Source organism: Papio anubis, chromosome 11 (genome assembly GCF_008728515.1).
Source record: "Papio anubis isolate 15944 chromosome 11, Panubis1.0, whole genome shotgun sequence".
NCBI lineage: Eukaryota > Metazoa > Chordata > Mammalia > Primates > Cercopithecidae > Papio > Papio anubis.
The window spans coordinates 92096105-92108231 of record NC_044986.1 but is presented as its reverse complement, the minus strand read 5'-3'; the positions used below and the strand labels follow the sequence as shown (position 1 = coordinate 92108231).

The window sequence follows — 12127 nt, the reverse complement described above, 5'->3', positions numbered from 1 at the left end:
TTGCAGGAATGACAGCTGATTCTTTAAAGAATGTAACCATATCTTGACCCCTAATGTTATTAAAATTCCAGTTATTAATCCTGTCTTATTGGCCTTTTGTTTTCATAACATTTTCATCAAGGATTAGGGAAGATATTGTCAGGCTGGAAATGCCTGCATTTTCTGCTGTGATTCAGAACGGCTGCCATTCTTGTTTGGATAACCCTTCATTCATATTATTTTCTTTGCCCCACATTCCCCACAGCAAAATTATACAAGTCCTCACCATTTTGCAAATCCCCCTTAGGGAAATTAATGCCACAATCTATCCCTTCTAGTTATTTATCTATTTTCACTAATATACTGCTTTATAAGGCCCCAAAGACTATGACCACCTCCACAATTTCTCATCATGGTAGAGATTTAAAGGCTTTTGTCCCTAAGATGAATACTACGTCTATCTAATCCTTGCTTTCTCTGTTGTTACTTTCATTTTCAGAAAGAGATATGAGACACAGCAGTCAATGTAACACCATCTGCAGATTTCAAATGGGTTTTTACTTTATATTGTAGTCGTCCCTTCTATGTTTAACCAAAAACCTCATTCAAAGATGGGGCCATTATCATGCAGGTTTGAGTGTAGTTCTATTTTTAAATCCTGTGCTTTCAAAAAGAGAATTAAAAAAGAAAGAAATGAAAAGCTAGAGATGAACTTTTCAAGGTCCCAAATAAGAGGTGTGATTTATTCCAAGGGAACATCTTCATAATTAACAGATAAATGAACTGTATTTTGTGTGTTCATGCGGAGAGCTAAGGAAGAGGACGGGGGGGAGTGGTTCACTTTGTTAAGATCATTACTAAAAATGTTAACGCAAATAAATGCCAGTCCCCCAGACACCTCCTATCTAATATTAATGTTGACACAAGCCAGAAAAACAGTAGGAAGCAGGAATGGCTAAGTGGTGAAGAAACACCATAACATTTAAACATGATTTTGCTGATATATTCATAAAAGACCCCAGAGAAAGGGCAATGAGAAAATTCTGGTACAATACTTCACATGGTTTGTGTTAATTATCACTACAACCTTGTGAGGTCGTCCCCAAGAGGAGCTTTGCTTTTGCTTATTGATGTATATAATTACTAGGCATAAACATTAAGACGCACATCTGCATTCATGAGCCACACATTGGCTCACTAGTATCAAATGCTTTCTTCTATTTTGAAAGACACAGGAAAAAAAAATTAGCAGGGAGTGCCCCAGAAGTCACTATGTTAAAAGCAATTACAAAGCATTTTAAACAGTATGGTTATAGCACTCTGGGAAAAAACAAAAACAAAAAACACACACTTAAAAAAAAGCCTCCTCCCACTCTTAGAACACATCAACTTTGTTAGTTTTGCAAAGTTATCTAATTGTTGGAATCGATTTAGGGAGATGACAAGAATTTAATTGAAAAACAATGCATCAAATTAACACAGATGTGAAATAAACCATAAATAGTGAAACTGAAAAACAAATGAGCATGGTTTTTTGATTGGTAGTAGTTCTGTTGTTGTTTTGGTTACAATACTAACTGTAGCTCTTGAAGGCTAAAACAATTAAATTTACAGGGTTGGGGCAAAATCTTTTATTAAAAGAGTGATAATTAAGTGTATAAAAACCATTAAGACAGAGCATGGCTATTAAAAAAATGATTAACTGTATTTAGTGGTAAGCCACTTAAACATAAGATGCGACTGTAATTAATTCATGTTTTCCAACCCTGGACGATGAGCTTACCAGTCGGCTGAATCACTGATTGCAGCCTTGGCCCAAGTACCAGCATCTGCCGTCACGAACCCCACATCATCATGCGAGCTGGAAGAGGACTGGTCAGAGAGATGTGGAGGAAGCACTGGCAACCTGTCATCTTCTATAATGACAGTGTCATCTTGGGGCATATTCACTGTAGGGGACAGCTGGTATTTACCTGTCCAGTGAAAAAAGAAGAGAAATTCTAGACATCGACCAAAGTGTTACATCTATTAATTTTAATACTTTGCTATATTAGTAAATGTCTAACTTTCCATATATCTGCTCAACCTGGTAGAACAAAACAGAATTTAGCACATTTATTTTTCATAAATGATTGTCAAACAGAGACCTCGAGTCTATACCTCTGATGCTACAACTGTATAGCTCAGGGCAACGCATGCAATTTTTCTGGTTTTAAGTTTCCTAAAGCCAAAGATACTCTCTCAAATGTCTTCTAATGTGAAAATGCTACACGCATTCTAAGCTATGAATGTCTTTTGAAAAATTTTACCAGGAAATTTACAAAGAAGCCCCACTAACTTGCATTGTTCATTCATTCATTCACTCATTGAGCAACTGCCGCAGAGTATGTACTGTAAGACACAGTATCTGTCCTTAAAGGGCGTATGCCCTAGTGAAGGAGAAAGAATTACAAGCAGTGATAATTGTATGGTGGTGTGAGAGATGAGCCCAAAGCCATTCACTTGTGTTGTAATTGCCTGGGTCACTGCGGGTAGAAAGTGCTGGAAATCTTGGCAAAATTAACATCAGAATTAGGTCAATATTATCTTTTCTGCCAGAAGAAATGATGACATTTATTTTAGATACCAGCAACATCATTATTAAATGCATGATGGAGAAAAGTCCATGGTGCAGTCAGGTGACACTTAAAAGATGAGTATCACCAGAAACAAAGCCTAGAGAGATACCTGGAGTGATCTTGATGCAAAAAATTAGGAGCTGAGTGGCCAGAGGTTTTTCAGGCCATGACTGAGGATGTTGGGATGGCATACACAAGCTTGAAGGATTTTTAAAAGTCTGTATGGTATTGTTCTAGACATTTCAGCAAAGGAACATAATTTATTTAAATTGCTACATCTTTTCAGGATAACTCACAAAAAGTAAACTTGCTGGAGATTTCAACTGCATTCCTCATTTAACATCAACTTCACTATTGTAGTAATACTGTAAGTTCACTGAAACCTCTTCTCAGCATGTTACCAAGAAAAACTTTCTACTTAGATTTCAAATGCACCCATTTTGACAAACTATGAAAATTAACAGCTTTATATAAATGCTAATGATAAAAATGTAAATCAAATGTAATACTTAGCCATTTCCCTTACCTGAATTCAAATTACTCATTTATTTCTAATACAGTGTTAGAATATTAGGATAGAAACCTGTTCAGCAAAAGTAATATTCATCAATAAGATAGGACTTTCTAGCACTATTAACCAAAGAAATGTTTCCTTCTCAAGACATGCTTTTTTCTTCAAAGCATATAGAATTATAAAACCAGTTACCCCAATGGACAACTCACCACTGATGAGGCATGTCACAATATTAAATACCAAGTCCCCACACGGGCATAATTTTTTAAAGGAAATATTACAGTATAATCATAGTGCATTCACTTTTAAACACAAAACTAAAACTCCTGGTTTTACACAATATATTCTGAGAGATGGCCTAATAAGCAATAAGGAACACTGAAAGGTGCATATGATTTTTTTTTTTGTAATCTGTTGTTCTGAGAAGAAATATTGTACCTTAACTGTTGTGATACAATATTGTATACATAAATAAATGGCAAGAAATCTTCCTCATAGTAAGAAAATAATTTAGCATTTTTTTTTTCTCACCCATGATTTGAAAGGCTAACATTTCACAAGATTTGAAAATTTCTATTTTCTGCTTCTTAACATGCTTGCCAGGAATATAGTTTTGGGTTATGGCTCCAAGATTATACTAGGGTAACGGACAGCTAAAAAACTTAACTACATATTCTACTAAGCTCCACCAAGACAATACAACGATCCCTTAATTATGTTTGCTAGTAGTTGGCACATCATAAATGAGAAACCTTCTATGACTTCAGAAGGCTTCAATTTATTTTTGATAGGTTAATTTTCCTCTTTCTTCAACTAGTTAACTAGTGACCTACAAACTAAGTAAACTAGTCAGTATCTTGTAAAGGAGTGAAACAAGGAAATACAAAGTGTTTGTTCACTAAACATTTATTCATTGGCAAATTTACATAGAAGGTAACACCACATATGATACTAGAAGAAAACCGTGCCAGTGACATGACTCACAATAAAAACATTAATGTTCCATTTTTCTATGTCAAATTGCTAACAAGATAAAAATGTTCTAAATATAACGTCTTCTTAAATTCACCACATATATATGAATATACAAACTACTGAGATAAATTCTAAAATGGATACAACAGATTTCAGTTTTGTTTTAAAAAGAAAAATTATTCAGCTAAAAAAGTTGAGAAAAAGTTAAAGTCCCAGGCTTACAAATGACAACGTGTGATGTCTTGTATGAAATGGATGTGCTGGTTAAATTAGTTATGCCGATCATCCTTGTTGCTGTTTTTTGTTTAGTTTGGTTTTGTTTTTTTGAGATGGAGTCTCACTCTGTTGCCCAGGCTGAAGTGCTGTGGTGCGATTTCAGCTCAATGCAAACTCTGCCTCCCGGGTTTAAGCGATTCTCCTGCCTCAGCCTCCCCAGTAGGTGGGACTATAGGTGTGTACCACCACATCCAGCTAATTTTTGTATTTTTTGTAGAGACAGGGTTTCACATGTTGGCCAGGCTAGTCTTGAACTCCTGACCTCAGGTGATCCACCTGCCTGGGCCTCCCAAAGTTTTGGGATTACAGGCATAAGCTACTGTGCCCAGCTGCCTTGTTGCTGTTTTTGATTGTTAGTTAAGAGAGACCAACCATTAGAAAAATTAAGGCTTTTCAAAGGAAGAATCCTATGCAGGCAGGCCCACTACAGATTACTTTCTGATAAATGTTCAGGACTATTAGAAAATCCATGATAGTGGAAATTCTGTCAAAAGAGATGACAGAGAAATCTTGCCTTTGGTTACAATCCTGGCTGACTCCAATAAAAGCTAAGGAAATCCTAATCAGGTGTGACTCATGATAAAGAAAAGCATGCATCCAAATTTTGGTTCAGAAGTACAGAAAGTGTGCAGCTTCTGTTAAGTTACTTAATTTATTTGCTCCATAACTCCCCGACATATAAGGTAAGTCGGTTGGAGTACGTGGTTTGAAGGCTGTTTTCAAAGATTTAACGTCTTTGATGTTTTTAGTCACCGTAGGTGCCAGGATAGAACAAGATATGGAGACTTTCGAATATCTGCTTACAGATATAGATAATTATACATTGATACTAATAAAGAATGAAGATCTCAGCATTCCCTAGAGAAGGCTATTTTTAGAAAAAGGAAATAGCCAAAAACAAAGTAAAACAAAAAACATCCTGGGATATCAGGACTTAGTTCCTTCATCTGTTAAGTGGGAAAGTGTGACTGATGGCATCTGACATCCTTCCAACTCTAGAAGCTCTTCCTTTTGGGGTATAGCTTTTAAAAGCCTTTCTCCAGGGATGTGTTCACAAAGGAATGCATCACAAAGCCTCAAAGCTCCCTGCAGCCTAGAGTCCTACACAGGGGATTGATTATTCCATATGAACATTCAACCTATTAACACAAAATTAATAACTCCCTAAGGTAATGAGCCAAAATTTCAATACAAAGTTCTTTTTGTATCATAGCAGATCATGAAGTAAATACCTTCACCTCCACCAATGTCTACATAGGAGTGATTCCAAACATTTAGAAGACAATTATTAACCAAACAGTCTGAGGAATTTCCACATGCATAGATAACGTGCAGTTCAATAAATACTGTTGTTATTGGTTTAGAGGAATGGAAATCCAATGTTCTAATGTCTTTGGAACTACGGAATTCATGACTCAGAAAAACATACATCCAAATTTTGGTTCAGAAACTGTGATTTGTCAAGTTTCTTAAATTTTGTGCCCCATACCTCTCCTAATGCCCTGTTTGGGCGTTCTGTTGCAAGGTAACATCTTTAACAGGATTTCTAACTTTAAGTGGTAACTATATCACAAATCGCATTTGATTATTATGGCCAATGATATTAGAATAAGGACTGACGAAGAGTGAGGAATTTTCAGATTTACAAAACACAAGATGAATCAAAATACGCATATACACTTGTCAGGGTAAAACTATTTAGAATCCCTAGTTTCTGGTACAAATTGTAAAAAATTATCTTAAGAAAATATCCAAATCACAAAAACATCAACTTAGCCTACCCTTAAATAGTAATGCATTTGTCACCCCCAGCCCAAAGTGGTAAAAGGACATACACATCACAAAACAGAGAACTGGGAGAGAAGTTACTGCCCTGAGGAAGCATCTGGAGTATTAAGAGTTCATTACATATCTAGCAGAAGGAAGAGGAAACAATGTCAACTATAATGCAAACTGAAGAGGACTAATAAAGCTGTAGCTAACAAAATCAGGGCAACAAACTAGGAAGAAAATGAATGACTCTTCAACTCATATATACAGCATTTCAAAAGGTCACTAGCTGAATTTAGGGATTTTTTTTGGTTTGAGTTTTAGTTTTAGTTTTTCGCCTTCCTCTGAAGCATCAGGGATTGGAGGCAGGACGCAGGTTACAGGAACTGGTGGACCAATGGTCTGATTCAGTATGGCAAGTCCTATGTTCCTATAATAAAGGGGAAATTACAGCATATCACTTTGTGTGCACACATTATCTAGGGACACATGCACACTCTTTCTCTCTAAAGGGGACTGAAATTTCATCAATAAAAAGATAATTTAACAAAGATAAAGTTTTATACCAAAGCCAAGAAAGTACGGAAAAACCAACAGCAGTGAAGAGAGTGGTAAGTAATAAGCAAAGATTTAAAAGTGAGAAACTATGTACAAAGCCTTTCACCTACAGGTGTTCAACCCAATAGGTGTGGCACTCTTCCCTGATGTTCACTTATGCCAAGCAGGTAAAAAGAAAAACGTTGACAAAGTAAAACCAGAAAGCTGGCTTGTCTAAGTTCCACAAGTAACAAGACAAGAAATTACATATTCAGCAATTTTTCTAAATTAGAAAGCTAGAGAGATTAGAGGAAGAAAAACAGACAATTCTACTAGACATGTTTATGTATGTTTTTGATGATGCCCAGTAGAAAGTTCTTTGAAGGCAGAGATTGCTTCTTACTCATCTTTGTATCTACAGCAAAAGTATATACACAATATCTTGCCAATAGCAGACTTTCCATAAACACCCACTGATGAATAAATTACTGTTTCAATGAGGCTCCATAATGGAAACTTGAATTATACCAAATCTGCATTAAATGTACTCGAAATAGAGTTAAATTTAGGGTTTTACTTTAAATGAAAGCCTTGTAAAATATACCAGTAATAAAAGTGCTTTATGTCAGGTGTTACTTTAATCAAAATGACTTCTTGTGTTTTAAATTTGAAAACTCTCACAAGCTAATCCCAAGATGAGCAACTCAGTAAATCCAACCACTCCTGTGGCAAAGCAAGTCTTTATTAACTGGATCTGTTAGTAGAAAGCTGAACTGCTGCAAAGCAAGTGCTAATAACCTCATTACCCACTGGGAGCCATGCAGATAGGATGGTACTGAATCCAAACAAAGGATGCAGAAGACTAGTTTCGGGATTTTAAAACTAAGGCTTCGGAAAAGTAAAATACAATTAAAATACAGTAACATCCTATTAAATACAAATCAAATACATGTGAATATTTTACATATGTGTGCATATATCTATATATACATATTTTTTCTCCCCCTCCAGGCAGTACCATTGTGAATGATATGTAACTTTTGAATCCTTCTTGCCATAAGCCATTAAATTTTTATTTGTTTTTAAACATAGCTTCACTTATTATTTCAAGTAAGTAAAGAATATCTTGATCACTGGAAAACATTTCCACATGATCCCTTTCTTTTTGGTTCTTTCCTCATGTTACAGGATCTACAAGTCACTTAAATCAATGGGTTGATTTACCTCTTCACATGAACACTTCCTGAATGATTTTAATAAACCTGTTCTCCTTTGTCTTGAAAACATTATATTTTTATTTACATTAATATTACACTAATAACCTCTCAGTAAACCAATGAAAGCATCAAAATAAGATGTGATAAACAGAGTTTTACCTGACTCACCCATTATCCTACTGAGGGCAGCATTTCTGCTAGGCGATTCATCAAGCCCCTCAATCCCACTGTAGAGGGAATGGGAAATTCTTCGTTCTCTATCATCCAACGCTGTTTCAACGGGCAGCTCAGGTCCAGGGGGGCTCCCAGGTGACTTTAGCTACAGAGTAAGGGGGGTGGGGGCAAAGAAAAATCAGTACCTGGAGGCCCATGAGCAGCATGGGGGAATTATAACAACTTGCCCAAGGCCTGTATCCAACAGGGTACCAAATGAACTAGAACTTTTCACCCTGTACCAAAATAATTTGTGATGACAGCTCTGCCTAATGACCACTTTTCTGTGCCACTTTATACCATGCCTCCCATGAAGTTCTGTCAGATTTCAACCACTGAGGGAAAAATATGTATATTTAAGGCTTTTTAAAAATCAGAGCTTGCTGTTTATTTTTCGAATTTGACTGTTAGTGTCTGTTTAAGTCAATTTAAGTTACAGTGTAATTCAGAATTCTTTACTAGATGTTACTCTATAAAAGGTGTGCTTTATTAGAATGGAAGCTGCAGTTTAGCTACAGATCTTATACTTATGGTATGTAAATACATCTAACAATTAGCACACATTTTTCCATGTGTGCTGGTGGAATTATTACCTACTCTACAAGACCTAAAGACTCTATTTATCAGCTCACGTGTCTTGAACAACACACTGATTTTAAATTCCTCCTGCTAGAAATTAAGAATAATCATGGTATTATCTTACTGTAATGTTTAAGACAGCAGCTGCAATAATCACTTTAGTAGTGTGCAGAACAATATGAAAATCGGGATCAAATATTCTAATAAAGCACACAAAGAGGATTTCAAAAACATATACAATCTAATAAATAAGCAATGAATGTATGTCAATTTCAATGACAATAAATTAAAATGGTATGGGGCATTTCTTTAAACAGTTAGCTGTGTCTGATAAGTCATATTTTACATAAAAATAATATAGTAAGAAATTCACATTAGTAAGGCCTTCAAAAAAATCTGTTTTAAGGAAGAACAAAGTACATTTAACTACAATCCTCACGACGCAGGCTCTGAGGTTCACCACAAGGATGGTATGATGCTTTGGTGTTAGCCAGTCAGGGAGGGCCAATGTGGGGGAGTGGGCAGGAGGGCAGCACCACACAGCACAGCAAGAGAGAAAGTGCTCATCTCACACATGAAATCACAACTGTCGCACTTCCTTCAGCTGAACAAATTATTATTTCTGTTAGAAGCTATCATCTGTTTAATACAAATGAGATATTTAATGAAGTTCCGAACTGTAGACTTATCTCTCCCAGTTTGATAAGCACTGGGGAGATTTAATGCATTGAAGGGTCAACACAATTACAACTGGAGGCACGTCAAACTGCAGGAGAATAATAAACTTGCAGCTCTAGTGAATTAGACTCAATAAGGTTTAAATTGTGAAATGAGGATTTGTTTTATTAGGTTTTTTTTTTTTAAATTGTAGATTACAACTGACAGCTTTACTGAAAAGTAAATTAAATATTCAAGGTCTCTGATGTAAAGAAATAAAAGAACAGTTTCTAAAAGAATGTAATGCCTAAATTCCACGAGACTCTGGAGAAGTTTAAAAAAAAAAAAAAAAGCTAATAAAACGAATACCCTATACCATTAAGAACAAGTATGGCTTTTCAATGAACACACACACTAAAAAGTATACCTACATAAAGACTTGCTATATAAGACTCTAAAACAATTTATCAAAAACATATCTTGAAGCTTGCCTGAAAAATGTATTTAATTGAACTGTATAATGCTGCAATGTTCTACATGATAAAACCTTTATAAAACTTCTTGAGACATCCCTAAGTATCCCAAAAGGCTATTTTAAAATTTTATAAAGCCAAATAAAAATTCTGTTAAAAAGTAGTACATGCATGTTTTCTAGAGAAAAACAGTAAGACGTCTGTTCAGAAAAAAACCAAGCACTTGAACATTTTCATGGGAAAGATTCTCCACCTCCCCTACCTCTCTACCCATGTTTAATTTGCATCTCAAAAGACAGATTTAAATGAAGACATCAATAGTTGACTACATAAATATTTAACAGAAGATACAATGGCTTTTAATTTCTTTTAAAAAAACTGATTGGGGTTACAGTTTTGTTTTAAATCTTTTGGTGATTTTTTGCAGGTTCACGCCTGTAATCCCAGCACTTTGGGAGGCCGAGGCAGGTGGATCACGAGGTCAGGAGTTCAAGATCAGCCTGACCAACATGGTGAAACACTGTCTCTACTAAAAATACAAAAATTAGCCAGGTGTGGTGGTGGGCACCCATAATTCCAGCTACTTGGGAGGCTGAGGCAGAGAATTGCTTGAACCCGGGAGGCAGAGGCTGCAGTGAGCCAAGATCGCACCACTGCACTCCAGCCTGGGCAACAGAGACAGACTCCATCTCAGGGGGGAAAAAAAATTAAGCTTCATCAGAAGAAACCAAAGTAAGCACAACTGCAATTTTCATTTTGTTGTCTATCTGTGGTTTAACATGCAAAAATTTTCTTGACTCCAGCTAAATACAGTACCCTGTAGCAGTGGCTATTTGGCCCCTCAGTTCCATCCCAAGGAAAGTCTTTCTACCTATTAAAGAACAAAAATAGCTTTAGGTTGCAGCAAGATAACCCACACTCGTAGGAGTGTAAAGTGATATCGTTTTTTGCTACAGTAACTTGGAAATATATTACCATAGGTAAAAAAAAAAACTTATTTTTAACTCTTTGAACAGGCCTTTATTTCATGTTGTGGTCACTATCCCAAAGGAAATAATAAGCTAAGTGAATAATGAAAATTCATGTGAATTTATCTGCGGGGCTTAATAAAATCTCCGTTTGTTTTAAGTATGCATCAGCAAGTCAAATAGTGTCCTTCACCTAAAGAAAACGTATCCCACCATCTCCACTAGAAACACTGAAAAGTTCGTATTGGAATGGCCTTAACCCCCTTCAGCAAACCTAAAACTGGATTCTCACTGGTGATTGGCAAGATCATATTATTCAATATTTCAAGGTTTTTTTTTAGCATGTTGTATTTATCCCCAATGCCTAGCGTAGAGCAGGCACTGGCAGAATAGATTAATAAATTCATTCCTAAAAGTGAGTGAGTCATATTTTCCTTAAAACACACTACATTATGTGGAAACAGGCTGTTAAAACTGAGGACACAGCATGATGTTGAAATTAAAAGACATTTAACCTGGATTACAAATAAACATTCTGGAAAATACTAGCTTCCAGAGGACAGGTGAACACAAAGCAACTAATGAAAAGACAGATTTTAGTTTTCGAGGAGAGTGAAGGAAGATTTAGGGTACAGTTTCACATTCTCTTTTCAAGCGGAACCACATTTATTTTCCTTCACACCCCCATGAGGGCAATGGCAATAATCAGAAATGTGAGGTGAGCTCCTCAAGTTAGCACATGGCAGAACCAGAATTTCACTGATTACATCAGATTGTAAAGCCCATGCTTTTATTGTACAGTATTTCCCAACACAACTGGGATATAAAGTGCCTGAACAACACAATCACAGTCAATTAGATCCACTCACTTGTGTAAGAGAAACAGACATTTTGCTTCTAAATTACTTTGCCACCTATGTTGGCCTTGCAGCCATTAAAGCAAATCATTTGACCTCTTTGCATTTATTTCTTAATATAGAAAATGAAGAGATTCATAAATGATACCTTTGGCCCCTTTCCCATTCTAACATACCTTTCCCATTCTAAGAGGATTAAGCCTAGAGAAAGAATTCATTTTAAAGTCCTTGATGACTAAATCCCCCAATATGAGGTCTAAGACAGAAAGCTCACCTGACGACATTCTCTACTGGCACTAAGAAAAAGCTTTATACAAAATCACTTCTAACATGGATATAATAAAATGCCTGGAAGTTATGTTAAATTACAGTAATTTCTACAAATATTAATTTCCTTAAAATATTTAAAAATCAGCATAATTCTTATATAGAGGCTATTTTCAACACTCAAGGAATGATGCCTGGTATTTACTTGCATTCCCCTCCAGACTTGT

The 12127-nt window shown here is 35.8% G+C and overlaps 1 protein-coding gene across 32 annotated transcripts in view; it reads right to left on the bottom strand.

The window, feature by feature from the left end:
- Nucleotides 1-12127, bottom strand: part of PARD3 (par-3 family cell polarity regulator) — a 711028-nt gene that overhangs the window by 230357 nt on the left and 468544 nt on the right. For 19 of the 32 annotated variants that reach the window (XM_021943977.2, XM_009214245.2, XM_009214237.4 and 16 more), the window contains 2 exons: nucleotides 8046-8205; nucleotides 1763-1952 (listed from right to left, as the gene is read on the bottom strand). In XM_021943977.2, the coding sequence (XP_021799669.2) occupies nucleotides 1763-1952; nucleotides 8046-8205 (350 nt within the window). The remainder of the gene's footprint in view (nucleotides 1-1762; nucleotides 1953-8045; nucleotides 8206-12127) is intronic. The other 13 variants (XM_003903538.4, XM_003903542.4, XM_003903543.1 and 10 more) reach the window with 1 other exon arrangement.